General features: G+C 32.8%; 2 protein-coding genes across 2 annotated transcripts in view; one reads left to right on the top strand and one right to left on the bottom strand.

The window, feature by feature from the left end:
* Positions 1-3,675, top strand: part of LOC105159160 — a gene marked incomplete in the record, with an annotated part of 4,662 nt that extends 987 nt beyond the window's left edge. Inside the window, 6 exon segments of the mRNA XM_011076118.2 lie at positions 162-254; positions 358-1,044; positions 1,506-1,872; positions 2,473-2,554; positions 2,858-3,113; positions 3,215-3,675. Of these exon segments, the coding sequence (XP_011074420.1) occupies positions 162-254; positions 358-1,044; positions 1,506-1,872; positions 2,473-2,554; positions 2,858-3,067 (1,439 nt within the window).
* On the bottom strand, positions 4,677-9,194 carry LOC105159159. Its single transcript, XM_011076117.2, has 5 exons — positions 8,750-9,194; positions 7,359-7,549; positions 6,825-6,858; positions 5,516-6,129; positions 4,677-5,044 (listed from the first exon to the last, which is right to left on the bottom strand). The coding sequence occupies exons 1-5, from the start codon at positions 9,054-9,056 to the stop codon at positions 4,757-4,759; spliced, it is 1,434 nt and encodes a 477-aa protein (XP_011074419.1). The 5' UTR covers positions 9,057-9,194; the 3' UTR covers positions 4,677-4,756.

Here is a 13,867-nt window from a genome sequence, read left to right as displayed (position 1 = left end):
AGGTACGGCTTTTACACTTTTCTTGAGTTTGAACTCTGCTGTTAGCTGGCTGGCTTCCCCTAATTGACCCTCCTCCATTGCTGAACTGGAAAGATCAAAATTTAAAATTTTTTCGATCAAACTACTGACTGTTTGTCCTCCACTGTGACTTGTGTACTTAGCTCACAAATTAGATAGCAGTGAGGCTGAGACGACAGAGGATGAAAATATAGCCATAGATTCTGCAAGAAATTCATTCTCTCAAGCTCTTAAAGGTATTTTACTTGGTGCATTGTGTTTGATGTCCCAATTCAAGATGCAATGTTTCTGCTGTTCATAAATTCACTTTCTATTTCCTGGTTGGGTTTATTTGATTAGAATGTCAAGACCGAAGGTTGAGATCTGAAATTCTGTTGAAAAAAACAGACCGTCGAAGACCTGCTTCTCTTGATCTTAACAATTCTGTGACTAACGTTGTAAACTCCTCCTCACCGAGACTTGGAGCCATGAAAAAAACTTCTACTTCAACTCGCAGAACTGGTACATTTCCAAGCCCTGGAACACCTAACTATCGACACCCGAGTGTTGGGATTCAAAAAGGTTGGAGTTCAGAACGTGTTCCGCTGCAGACGAGTGCAAACCGGAGGAATTTAAATACTGCATTGTTGCCTTACAATAATGGTAGGACTTTGCCTTCGAAATGGGAAGATGCAGAGAGGTGGATTTTTAGTCCTGTGTCAGGAGATGGTGCTGTGAGAACTTCATTTCAGCAGCCACAGAGGCGGCCCAAATCAAAGAGTGGGCCCCTTGGGGCTCCAGGGGTTGCTTACTATCAATTGTTTTCTCCCGCCGCACCCATGTTTGATGGGGGGAATACAGGAAAAGTAATGGCAAATTCACCATTTTCCGCCGGAGTAATGGCTGCGGATGGAATGTCAATTCGATATGGAGGCTGTGAAGGCAGTGGAAACTTCCGTGTGGGCACTGAGCCTTGCATGGCTAGGTCAATTAGCGTTCATGGATGCTCTGAAATGCTAAGCCAATCATTATTGCCGGGCCACCAGGGTAAGACATTGTTTCTTCTTTGGCCTTTCCTTCGAAAAGGTTTTGCTTATGTCAATATGATATTATATTATATTATTTCTTTTGGCTCTAATCCCACCTTGTGTTGTTTTCTATTTGTATTTCTGAAGAAATGTTTTGATGCATTGAGAGAACTGTTTTGATGCATCGAGTCAAATGTGGTCTAAAATAACACAACGCGTCATTGATGAGTCTAAGATTTATGCTTATAATTCAAATGAGATTGACAATAGCATATCACTTAATAATTGCTGGTTTCTTGTCCCTATTACTCCTGTCTATGCTAGGACCTAGATTTATTGGTACTCTTTTGCATTTTTTTAGAGCACATTCATATTAATCTTGATTCCCTTTTATGTATTCACACAATGCCTATTCTAGATGTCAAAATAGATAATTTATGTGATTCTCTGATTGTTGGTATTTTGTATTAAAATATATAGACGAGAAATATGATGGTACAGAAGATGCTGCGAACAACATTTCTCGGGTCGTTTCGAGGAGAGACATGGCCACTCAGATGAGTCCTGAAAGTAGCATCCAGTCCTCACCTAGGAGACTCTCATCATTCTCTCTAGCAACTCCGTCTATCCTACCCGTTGCAGAATTGCATAGTACAAATACCTCAAGACCAGATATCAGGGATGTTCCGGTTGATGAACGAGTCACGATGACAAGGTGGTCCAAGAAGAATAGGGGTAAAACTCCTGGAAGGGGCAGTCGAAATGCTGATGACTGGAAAAGGAAAGCTGTGAACATTCGGTCTGCTAGTTGGGAAGTTTCGGCGGAAACGTCTAAGAGTATTTCAAAGTAATTTTATTTAGTTGATCACTCTCATTTGGCTTGTTGAAATATGCTTTTGAGGAACCAGTGCAAATGATCCCAGCAAAGAACCTGGTACAAATTAGCAGAAATTAAAAAACCTAAATGGTCTGCGAAGATTCTGAATCTTGCAATCTTAATACCTAATTTAAAGTCATAATATAAGTCATTTCCTGTCTGTGTGTATCATCTTGTGTCTTTCTAGTTTTACTGGTTGTTTTTCTTATGATCCACTGTTATAATTAACGCACGACATGCAATAGGTCATGTTTCAAAAAGTTAACTTAGCAAGAATGATGAAGTAAAATTTTTGGATGAAACAATTTTTCTGGAGTATTTAGGTAATTATAGAGCGCATCCATGTTTGTGTCTCCTGTGTTTTTTATGGAATATATTATCATTTAAATCTATGCCTTTCTTTGTTTGTCTTGTTCCTTTTCATTGTTTCGAACTTTTTATTGTTTCTTCGCTTTAGTAGACAAAATTTTGAGTTTCATCGACTCCTGATAAAGGAATCGTTCACTGATGAAACCAAAGAAGACGAAACGCATGTTACAGCCATTTATGGGTCTTACTACCCCATTTCAGGATACAGAGGGAGGAAGCCAAGATTACTGCTTGGGAGAACCTACAGAAAGCAAAAGCTGAGGCTGCAATAAGAAAACTAGAGGTATTTTTCAGCTGCCATCAAACTTCAAAAAACTTTCCAGTTTTGTCTGAAGCCTACCAAACATCAGCAGCATTTACCTTTATATCTTAGAACTGAAAACTTTCTGTTTCTTAAGCAATAAAGAAAAAATCCAAAACCACCAATCTGTTTTTGCCCAAGAATTATGCATTAGTTTTACTCAATCTCATCGATATTCTTTCCGCATCATGAAATTCAGGTTGTTAGTGTGGCTTTCATCAATGTGATTATACGTTAACCAAAGAAGGTAAAAATTTGCGAAGTTGATTGATTTGTGTGGTTCAGATGAAACTGGAAAAGAAGAGATCATCATCCATGGACAAAATAATGAATAAACTGAGATCTGCACAAAAGAAGGCCCAAGAAATGAGGAGCTCTGTGCTGAACAACCAGGCTGCAAATCAAATTTCAAGGCCATCCGACAAAGCATTATCCTTTCGTAGGACTCACCCGATTGGTTCACTGAGTGGATGCTTTACATGTCATGCTTTCTAGTGCATCCTAATGTTATCTTGGTCAGAAACGGGCTTCATGATGTCAGGTAATGCAAACCATGAAAGAAATTGAGTCATGGTAATCTGTAACAATATTTATGTCTTCTGTGAACTTTAACCTTAATGTTTGGTTTTCTTATTGGTTTAGGCACAGTGGAAGTGTGTGCGTAATGACATTCCGACTCTGAATGAAGTTGATTGAGTCTTGCAGCCCGGAGTATTTGGGAAAACCTACAGTGGTGTCTGGAATTCAGGTAGGCTATAAAAGCAGCAATGCTTTGGAATAGTGATGTTTGTATTTGTTGTAATTAGTATGTATATCAAATTGAGATGTATCCAGCCAGATGTGAAGAAGAGATCCATTTATTCATAGGTTAACAGACCAGTTAATCTACCTGCACTCCAGGCCTTTGGGCTGTGTTGTGTTGTTTACCCTTGTATGTAATTTCAATTTCTTGCTCAGCTCATTAGTACATGTCCAAACTATTACCTATTTATCACCTCTTATATTGTTGTGTGTGTGTGTATACATTGTGCCTTTTGTAGTATTTCATCTGTAAGAATTATTCATAACGAAGCAAGAGGGCTACGGACAGCTCTAGAAATCTTCACTATGTTTGTTTTCATTTTCAAGTTATCTCTGGGACGAGTTAAAATATACTTAATGTTTGCCATCATTCAGAAATACCTTATTTAGGTGTTTTAAACTGTTTTAGCATAAATACATACATATATATACATAAATATATATAAAAAAGACATGATTTGACAATGAATAGTAATTTTTGTCTCTAAAAACACAACATTAAACATACAATACTTATTTTAAATTATTTCCAAAAACAAATCCAAACATACATACTATCTCTAACACACACTTATTTATCTTTATTTTTCTCTCTCTATCTTTGCAAAATACAACAAAACACTCAGAAAACGAATCCAAACATTATGCTTTTGTTTTGGGGTACGAGGTAGATATTTTGTTTCTCACAAAAGATAATTTAACAATTCAACGGGGACCAAATTTTTAAAATTCAATTTGTTTAACTATAAGATATATATATATATATATATAGGAAAAAATACAAGCAACCCCCTTGTGATATCGTAAATTAGCAAATTACTCCCTTATAAAAAAATAAATAGCGAGTTACCTCCCTATATATTTTAAAATGCAATAATTTACTCCCCTATGATTTTTAAAATGAAGCAATTTACCTCCTTGTATAAGGAGATAAATTGCTTTATTTTAAAAAGTATAGGGGGATAAATTGCAATATTTTTTCATAGGAGGGTAAATTGCTATTCACCCTATATATATATAATTAAATATAAGCACTGAGGTGTATTTTTTTTAAAAAAAAAAAATAAAATTGGGGTGATCACAATGCCCATTTTCTTTACTGTCTTAAGAAATTTTAGTACTCATCGCACGACAAATGTAATATCATGTGTGACGTAACCGAATGGATATATAAAAGTTTAGTTCAAAATTATCCCTTTTTACCAACTTTCAAGCTGCGTTCTTAACTATACTTCAACTTTGAATTATGGTTGTGAAAAAGGGAAACGAAATAGAAAAACAAAAGAATTAATATAAAGTGTAAAAGTACCTTTATTTAATATACAGAGCAAGCAACACAAAATATATAATTTAAACTTGAAGGGAGCAATTTGTGTGTGCAGTCTAGTCATGTTTGAGATTTTGATTTGGTCCCTGTCCCTGAAGATGAATGGATGAGGGTAATTTCCCTAACCTAGTGAGATTAACATAATCAACTGGTAAATGATTGATTAAACCTGGGACTACCAAAGCTGCTACCCTAAATAATTTCATTACCCATCCTTCTTTGTACTCCTCGCCCTTTCTCCAGGGCAAGATGAAACTTCTAATCAACTCATAAACTGCGTTTAAGATCTTGGGTACAACGTAAAGCACCGAGAAGTAGTTCTTGTTCGGTTCCTCCTCTAAAACCTGCACTACCCATTCAAATGTTTAATATCTTTTGTCGTAGAGAACGATATTCAGATGTTAAAATCAAGGGATAATTATATTGATACTCTCGATGTTTATAAAAAAATTTAAGATAAATAACAACAAGCTTTCTTGAAACTTATTATAATTACAAATATTTTCTTGTGGTTTAGAAAATTACCAATATCATTGATTTTAGCAGTCATCTAACAATTAGCTTAATTTGTTAGTTTTCGTTATATTTTCATCCACTTTTTGTGATGAACTGCCCCGAGCGACGATGCGGTTTATGAATTATAATTTTATTTACTTTTAAAAAAATTTATATCTCCTTTTGAAAATTATTTTTGCAATTTAAATTGCTGATGCAACAAATTAGCTACACGAATATTTATATATATGAAAATTAAGTTAGACAATTAATGTAAAAAGAAAAATATTAAATATGGAGTATCAGGATTCAGAACTCACCTGGCCTTTGTAGCAGCTGTTGAAGTACAGACACGGGCCGAAATGCTTGAACATGAAGGTCTTATCATCATATGGCAACCTAGGCACCACGTCGTTGGAATACACAAACCTAAAATACTTCACATCATACGACGTCATTTTGCCCTTCATATACTCCCCGAATTGCTCATTCCCCACTCTTGGCTGTCCGAAAGTGTACACTCCCTCCAATCTCTGTAGCAGCAGTTCCTCTTGGTGTATTGCAAGAACACTAGCGCACAGAATTGCTAGTGCCCCTCCCAGGCTGTGCCCTGTCAGTATGAATTTTGCGTCTCCATTCTCATGGATTAGGGTTTTCAGCCGCTCCCTGATGGTGTAGTAGGCAAACGATTTTCCGGCCGGGCCCGGAGGGATTTCTTTCGGCCAACCTGTGGATTTTTGTAAACCTAGGGCTTTCATGAACCCGCCGTGGATCTTTCCGACGCCCGGAAACTCGTACCACGATATGTCGACGTCCGTTCGCCATGCGTCGGCATCGAAAGGCTCCGTGCCTCGGAAGGCTACGACGATTAGGTTGGGATTCACGTTTTTGTCTCGGAACATCATCGCATAAGTCGTGTTTAGTTCCTGGAAATCTGCAAAGGGTTGTTTTTCGTTTTTTTAAAGATACATTATATTAAAATAATCTGAAAACTAATAGAGTATAATTAATAGAATTTTAAAATAAATATACATTTAATCAAATTCTATTAACATAATCATTCTCTTTTAATATGATATTACAATGAATAATACATAATAGATGAAATTATTCATATATGTTCCAATAAAAAAAACAACATACTATTCTGTTATTAAAAATAAATTAAATATTTATATTAGTAAAATTCAAATTCATGATCTATTAATTACAAAACCTCAAATTTTACCACTGGAAGATGGGATCATTAAAAATTCAAATCAATGGTTAGAACATCAATTGAAACATCTGAAATGAAACAAACGGACACATGCCGGTATGACTTTTTATGCGAAACTTACAAGCTACACCTCTTCAAAATGGGGCAACCGTGTCAATACTACCAGAGAGGTCTGCCCTCCAATAATGTCAGTAGTAGCACACAATGATACGCAATAACACAATTAGCAATTAATTACATAAATAATTAACTAACTCTTCAATTAACATAAGTCTAATATAACAATTATCAATAATTTTTTCTTAATTCGACTGAGTTTTGCGAGAAAAAGGCAGCTGCATTTGCTCTCATGATGAGGCAGTTGGAATGACATTATCATCAACATTTATCTTAAAATATCGATTTCTTACCATTCCAAAAGTCGTAGAACTCCACGAACTCCATCTGTACCAGATGATAAAAGGGGAAGTTAATTAAGAGTGCAACCTACGTACCTATTAATCAGATATCGTGAAAAACTATAATTCTACTATTTTTATAGGATTAATTAACGTACACCACAAATAACTGGATTAGTATTTACAAATTACTACTATTTAAAAATTATAGTAAACTAGTAATATCTACTATGATTAAAATAAAGGAACGTGAAAATTCAATTGTTGATCATGGTTAATTAATTAATATTTATCATAATTTTTGCTATGTTTAAAATATTTATCATAATTTTTAGATATGATTCTAATGTTCTGGTTTAGCCTACTATAGAAACAACAGTTAATAGCTAGTTGTTGCATAGCTACATACTACAGTTAATTAGTAGTAGACACATTCTTTTATAATGTTTGACTATAATTATAATAAATCACGGAAAAAAGATTATAATAGTTTTAGTGATAATGAATCATAAAATAAACAAATTATGATGAAGCATATATACGTACCTGCCAATGATGTGTGACGATATTTCGGACAAAGGATTCATTCTCGTAGGATAATTTGGAAGCCATAATAGCCAGGGATGCGTTGTATTTTTCATGATTCCTAATGCTTCTGTCCAAATTCCATCTCTTGTCAGTGTATCCAACCACTGATATGAAGCCTGCTGATGATTTATCTGGCCTCACCAACCTCCCTGTGTATGAAATTACATTAATTAATCACATTCTTGAATGAATTCGAAGAGCTTCTAAATTTTTTTCTATACAATTAGGCTTTGTTTGGCTCGTGTGAGTAAATCAGGTATGATGGAATTGTGTAGGACGAAAATAAAATGATAAGTAATCCCATCGATCAAATCTGTTACATAGTATTTGGCTTGACGTATTATATATATGTGTGATTTCCCAGGTGATAATATAATATATTATTTGATTAAAGAGATTAAAAATTAAGTATTATTAAATATAATTTTTTTTAAAGGTATCATTTTTTAAGTTATTTTTATTTTAACATTGTAGTTTTTGAATAAGTATAAAAGATAAAAATTTCTCAACATTTATTGAAAGACAACTTTTAAACTAATAATTCTTGTGGAATATTTTTATTTTATTTTTTCTACATTCCTGTGAAGCAAAATTTCAAAATAGACATGCAATAAAAATTTAAAAAAAAAGAGAATGAAGGTCTAATTTAAAAAAAAAAATTATAAAAGTATGTGAAAAATTCTATTTTTTGAAATTTATTAATCAATCAAAACTCAAATATAATTCTCAAAAGTCACAAAAAAAAAAATTTCCACCATTTTTTATTATTAAATATTATAATTTAAAGTACAATATATTTTTAAACCTACATGTATTTCACAAGTAAGAAAAAACCCAAAGTGAAAAAGTGATTTGCCTGAAGAAGTGAATAATAATCAACCAACTTGATAATGAGTGAGTATATGGATCAAAAAGATCATGTCAACTTTAAATAGATGCCAGAATATAAAGAAAAATAATAATTATATTTTAGACTAATTAACGGCATAGTGTACCCCACCTCTAAGGATATTTCAAGAAGACATATACTAATGTTAAAAAATATTTAGGTGCACCAATCAAGAAGGTTTTACGGATATTTAACAATTCGGGAGTAAGGATTTCAAACGATTTTCGTATTGGATGAATTTATAGCACCAAAAATATAAAAATTCAATTGAACTACTAACAAAATTCACCCAAAAATAAATGATGATTTTCAACTACTTCTACCACTCTCTTCCTTCAAATTACGTATTATAACATGCATGCATGAATACATATACTATCTAAGTAAATAATCAAACAGAATGGAGAAGAAAAACAAAACAAAAGGGCCAAGAAAAAAAAAAAAAGAGTAAATTCAAAACCTGTGAGAAGATTGAAGAGCAGGCGGAGGTAGCCACCATTGGCTGCCGGATAATTCAGCAACAGCTCCACCGCATCCCCCACCGCCGCCAACGGTCTCTTCAACCAAAGCAGCACTTTCTGGACCAACAAAGAGATGAAAACAATCCATCTCCGGCGAAAACGAACCGCCTCGGCTTCCACCGGAGTTCTGAAAAAGTCCCTATTCTCTAAAGTTTTCGAGCATAATAATCTTAACAAATCAAAGCAGCTGGCTTGTTCAGGCTTTATCAACAGATAGTTTTGGCAGAACTGGACTTCGTCGGCCATGGCTGTAGCTTGAAAGCAATGCAAGAATGTGTTTGATGAGTTGTTAAATCAGAAGATGGTGCGATGCGTGCATGTGGAAGTCTTTTTTAATAGGGTTTGGGTTAGTCGTGTTGTATTAGAAAATTAAGGACTTGATTATCATAATATAATGGTGGATCAAGATCCGTACAAGTATTAAGATATAGGGTTAATTACACTTAGTCTTTGTCTAAAAATACAAAATTACATTTTCTCTAAAAAAAATTTAAAATTACAGTTACACACCATTTGAAATTTTCAATTTACACCTGCACACCTTTATTAAGATTTGACAAAAAATGCTGACCTCAAATGTGAATAGTGAATTTTTAAAAGAAGTGTAAATATAATTTTAAAAAAAATTAAAAAGAATATAATTTCATATTTTTAAAAAAACGTAAATGTAATTATTCCTAGTATATATATATATATATATATATATATATATGTAAACTTAGCTGTCAATCCTGAAAACTACAGTACTAGAAAATTAAAGTCTAAACATGGCCTACTGTACCTGCTGCAATTTTCGTAGCATGTGGGACAAGATTAGTTTTTATGTTCAGAGGATTAATTTATTTGAACTTTGTTTAAGCCGCTTTTTCGTAGGTACAAATGAAGCAAAATATTAATTAATACCCAATCTTTTATTAATTGGCAATAAAGTTACTTATTTAATTTTCTGTTTTTAGGCCCTTTCTTTTGTGTTGGGGGGGGGAGGGATGAAGGGGGGTTAAAGCGTCAGTAAACCTACCCGAGCGCTTGACTGCAATTGCAAGGATAGGATCTTTGAATCTCCGTCCGGCAGCAAAATTTTAAATGCTAGTCTCGCATCGGTCTGATCACAGACAAGAATGGGATGCTCAACTCCCGTCTCGACTGCACTAACAAGGTTGGGGTTTTTTCGTTCCCCATCTCGGTAGTAACATCACGTTCAAATCTGGCCTGCGCGCATCATGTCACATATCGATACCAACTATCATACATCGATCGCAAGATTAGAATTTTCTAATCCCAGCACAAAAGTCCCACTCGAGTCTCAACCCGAGCGCACAATGCCACAAACTCAAATCCCCAGCCCGGCCGCACCATGCTGCTCATGGTGCCAATAGAGCCCGATGCTCCCCTCGCGATTCTAATATTGAGCCTCCTAGTTGAGCACTGTTGTACTGTACGATCTTGTTTTATTAATAAAACTTACATTTATCCAAAAAAAAAAAATGGTGATAGGTTTGCAACTAGAAATTCTGCGAGGAAGAAGAAAAGGAAGAGAAATTGCACCACAAAGGAATATTATTATTTGTTTCAAGTGAAGAAAATATTTTACTAAAATCAAGAACCAAATATAGCCAACTAAGGGAGAAAATGTTAGGAGATTGGAAAAATTAATTTTTAATCATGTAATTATGGGTATGTCACATTTAGTCTTACATCTTTAGTAATTTATAAATGTACTCCTTTATTTTATATCCTTTACACATATTTGGTTTAATTTTAACACAGTTGATTCGAGACCTCACACATTTAGTACAAGGTTAACAAATTTGGTCCTCAGTAAATTTTTCTAGCCAACATGTGTTACTGCGGAAAGATATGCCATTGCCACGTCTTTTTTTGACAACATGCTTTGAAAAAAAAATAATGTAAAACCAAATTTGACAATTTCAAGACCAAATTTATCAAGTGGATCATGATCAAAATGTGCCAAAATTAGATTTATAACTAATAAAGATGTATGACTAAATTTGTCATGCTCCAATAATTACTATGACTAAAAAATAATTTTCGGTACGAGATATATAAGATTTCATAACTAAGGACTAGTTTCATTTACAATGGAAATCTCCATGGTTGATCAAATCGCTAGCCACTCCTATACATATCTTGGAATTTTGACCAAAAATAAAATTTGCACGAACCCAAAACTCTATGATATTAGATTAACAAAATTCTACTGTTTCTTTTTTTCAACCCAAATTCTACCATCACTTGCTAGTGATAACGTCGGAGTCAATAGGGTATTGCCATGTCCGTTTATTGCAGTCTTGTCTGGGCTGTTTTATGATTCCCATGACGTTGTATCTGTGATTTGTGGGCCTACTACAAATTGGCTATCAGGCTGCGCTGTTTAATTTTCTTGATAGGATTTAGGAGCAGCCCAGTTACAGCCCAATCCACAAACTAGGCATGATCAAAATGTTTTTTAGGTCAAGGCAACAAGAATATTATTAAATACGAGGTCAGACTCATATTGTTGGGTCCATGAGTCTAACTTGAGTACTTGAATACGAATGTTGTCATTTTCACTTTGCAAATATCACTACAACAAAAATGATGATCAATAGCTATAAAAATTTTGATGTTAAAATCACTATCGAGTTAATTAATACATATAATTTTTGTGCAAATATATATTATTTTATATAAAAAATTTACTTACTAATTTAACAAGTAAATTTTTTGTATTAAATAATATAGATTAGCAATGAAAGTTTTACCTGCTAATTATCTCGGTGTTAATTTTTTTTTTGTTGCTATTGAACAATTTTCTTGTAATGTATGTTTTACTTAAATTTACTGTCTATTATTACCAACAGTTGAGAGCGAAGTCTTAAGTTCGAATCACAACAAGAAATACAGCAATAGTCTGATTTAATTTTATTTTTAATATTTTAAATAATTATTATAATTACTTGTTTAATTCCAAAAAAAGAAAAAAACGTAATCCACCAAAAATTATGAGTGTGGGGTCTGTCTGGTTGAAGGTGACTAGTATATGGTAGGGCAAATGAAAGGCGACGGTTTGAGTGTAATGACACAGGTGGAAGGGGAAGGGCATGCATCCGATTTTTTTATTTAAATTAAATTTGATCGAATTAAATCAATCACATAATAATTATAATATATTTGTTATGTAATTGATTATTTATTTACTATATACTAATTATATAATAAAATATTATATTTACTATAAAATAAATTTAACTCTGATGGAATTCGATTCAAATTAAAATTTGACTATGGGCAAGAAAAGATACAACCAACATTGATGCGTTCCAGAAATAGGATGTGGACAAGGTTTTCTGAATAAAATTTGGTTGGAAATTCATGTAATGTAGCACAAACGACAAATGACGAAGAATTTAGGATTTAGGATCCATTGCTTTGTTTGGCTTTTTCCTCTGGTCCCACCAAATTTTAAAATCATATCCAACCAACCATACAACTTAAATGCTACGTATTACAATTTTATGTAGCATTTGATTCAACTTAAATTGGGGCAATCAGATTTTCCAATTATATTTGATATAATTATAAATATTTATTATTATTTATAAAATTAATATTTTTTTTAATTTTAACAATTATCTAATAATTAATTTAATTCTTAAAATTTTTATTAGTTTATTTACAGTGAATTGACAAAAAAGGCTTACTTATTTTTAAAATATTTTTATGAACTAGTGAATAATTATTTTTTTATTTTTTCAAAATTTTTCATACATTTCGTTCAAAAAAAAATACAAGAAAAACAAAATTGATAATTTCAGACCTCCAGGAATTATATATTTATCAACATATTCGTCAATTTTCAAATAATAAGGAGGTATTGATAATATGTCAAATTTCAATAGAGCCTGTAGTAATGTATCTTATTATAGAAAATGATCAATCAAAGTGCGGCCTGTTTGCCGCATTAAAAAGTTGATATTTCAAAACAGTTGGTATATATAGAGTTATGAATTATAAATATTTCATTTATGTGAATATAAATTATACATTATTGTTTATAAATACGTGTAGTTTCTTTGTAATTGAAATTGAAAGTATAGATAGAAGAAAAGATGGTGGGGGTATGTGTCGCGTTGAAGCATCGTAATGTCTAAATCTGATGAAATTGAATGCAATAAAGGTCAGATGCATGCACGAACAGGTTTTGGAGGCTTATCCTGTGAACAAGTCGTGTTATGTGCAATATGTCAACCGGCCGATGGAATTCATGTAACAACAACCGCCCATATTTAAGACCAAAATTAACCCCTTCCAATAGGTGTGTGCAATTTTAGATTGACCCACCAAAAAATGATGGAGTCAAAAATTTGGTTTTTTACTATAAAAAAATATGGAATTTGAGATGGGATTTAGGGATGATTTTTTTTTTTTTTTTTTTTTTTTTTTTTTATCATTTGAGACAGTTTAAATTGAAGAAATTATTTTAGATCGGATCTTGAAACTGTTCATGAAACGTCGTTGTAGACGGCGTTACTAATATTTAGGAATGGTTGAATTGGAACGGACATTGTAACATATTGATAGTGACCTTCCTAATATTGTATTTTTATATATATTTTTTTTCAATTGGAACGGATTAGATAAATTTTGGAACGATTTTATAATTTAATTGAGGTTATTTTGAAACGGTCTTTGTAATACTTAAGTCTGAATTTTGGAACTATATTTATTTTTATTGGTGATATATTAAGAACGGTTATTGAAATTGTTTGGTGGTCAATTTTGAAATGGTATTAGGAACGGTCAATTTTTTGCTTGGAACAATCTTTTGTAGCTGTTTTGGGAACCATTAATCTTATTTGGGAACACATTTTAAGAACTATTTTAGCATTGGTATTAGAAACGATTTTTTGTTTAGATTTGTAATATGGTCTTAGGAACAAATACTGTAACTGTTATTTTGGAACACCATTTGGAATGATTTTGCTTTTCCAAAAAAATTAGACATTAAAAATGTGGATCATCGATCACTTTTTGTTCCTCTTGAATTCCAATGCCCA

This window comes from Sesamum indicum, linkage group LG3, assembly GCF_000512975.1.
Source record: "Sesamum indicum cultivar Zhongzhi No. 13 linkage group LG3, S_indicum_v1.0, whole genome shotgun sequence".
Lineage (NCBI taxonomy): Eukaryota > Viridiplantae > Streptophyta > Magnoliopsida > Lamiales > Pedaliaceae > Sesamum > Sesamum indicum.
The sequence above is the reverse complement of the archived record's forward strand: the minus strand, read 5'-3'. Positions and strand labels throughout refer to the sequence as shown.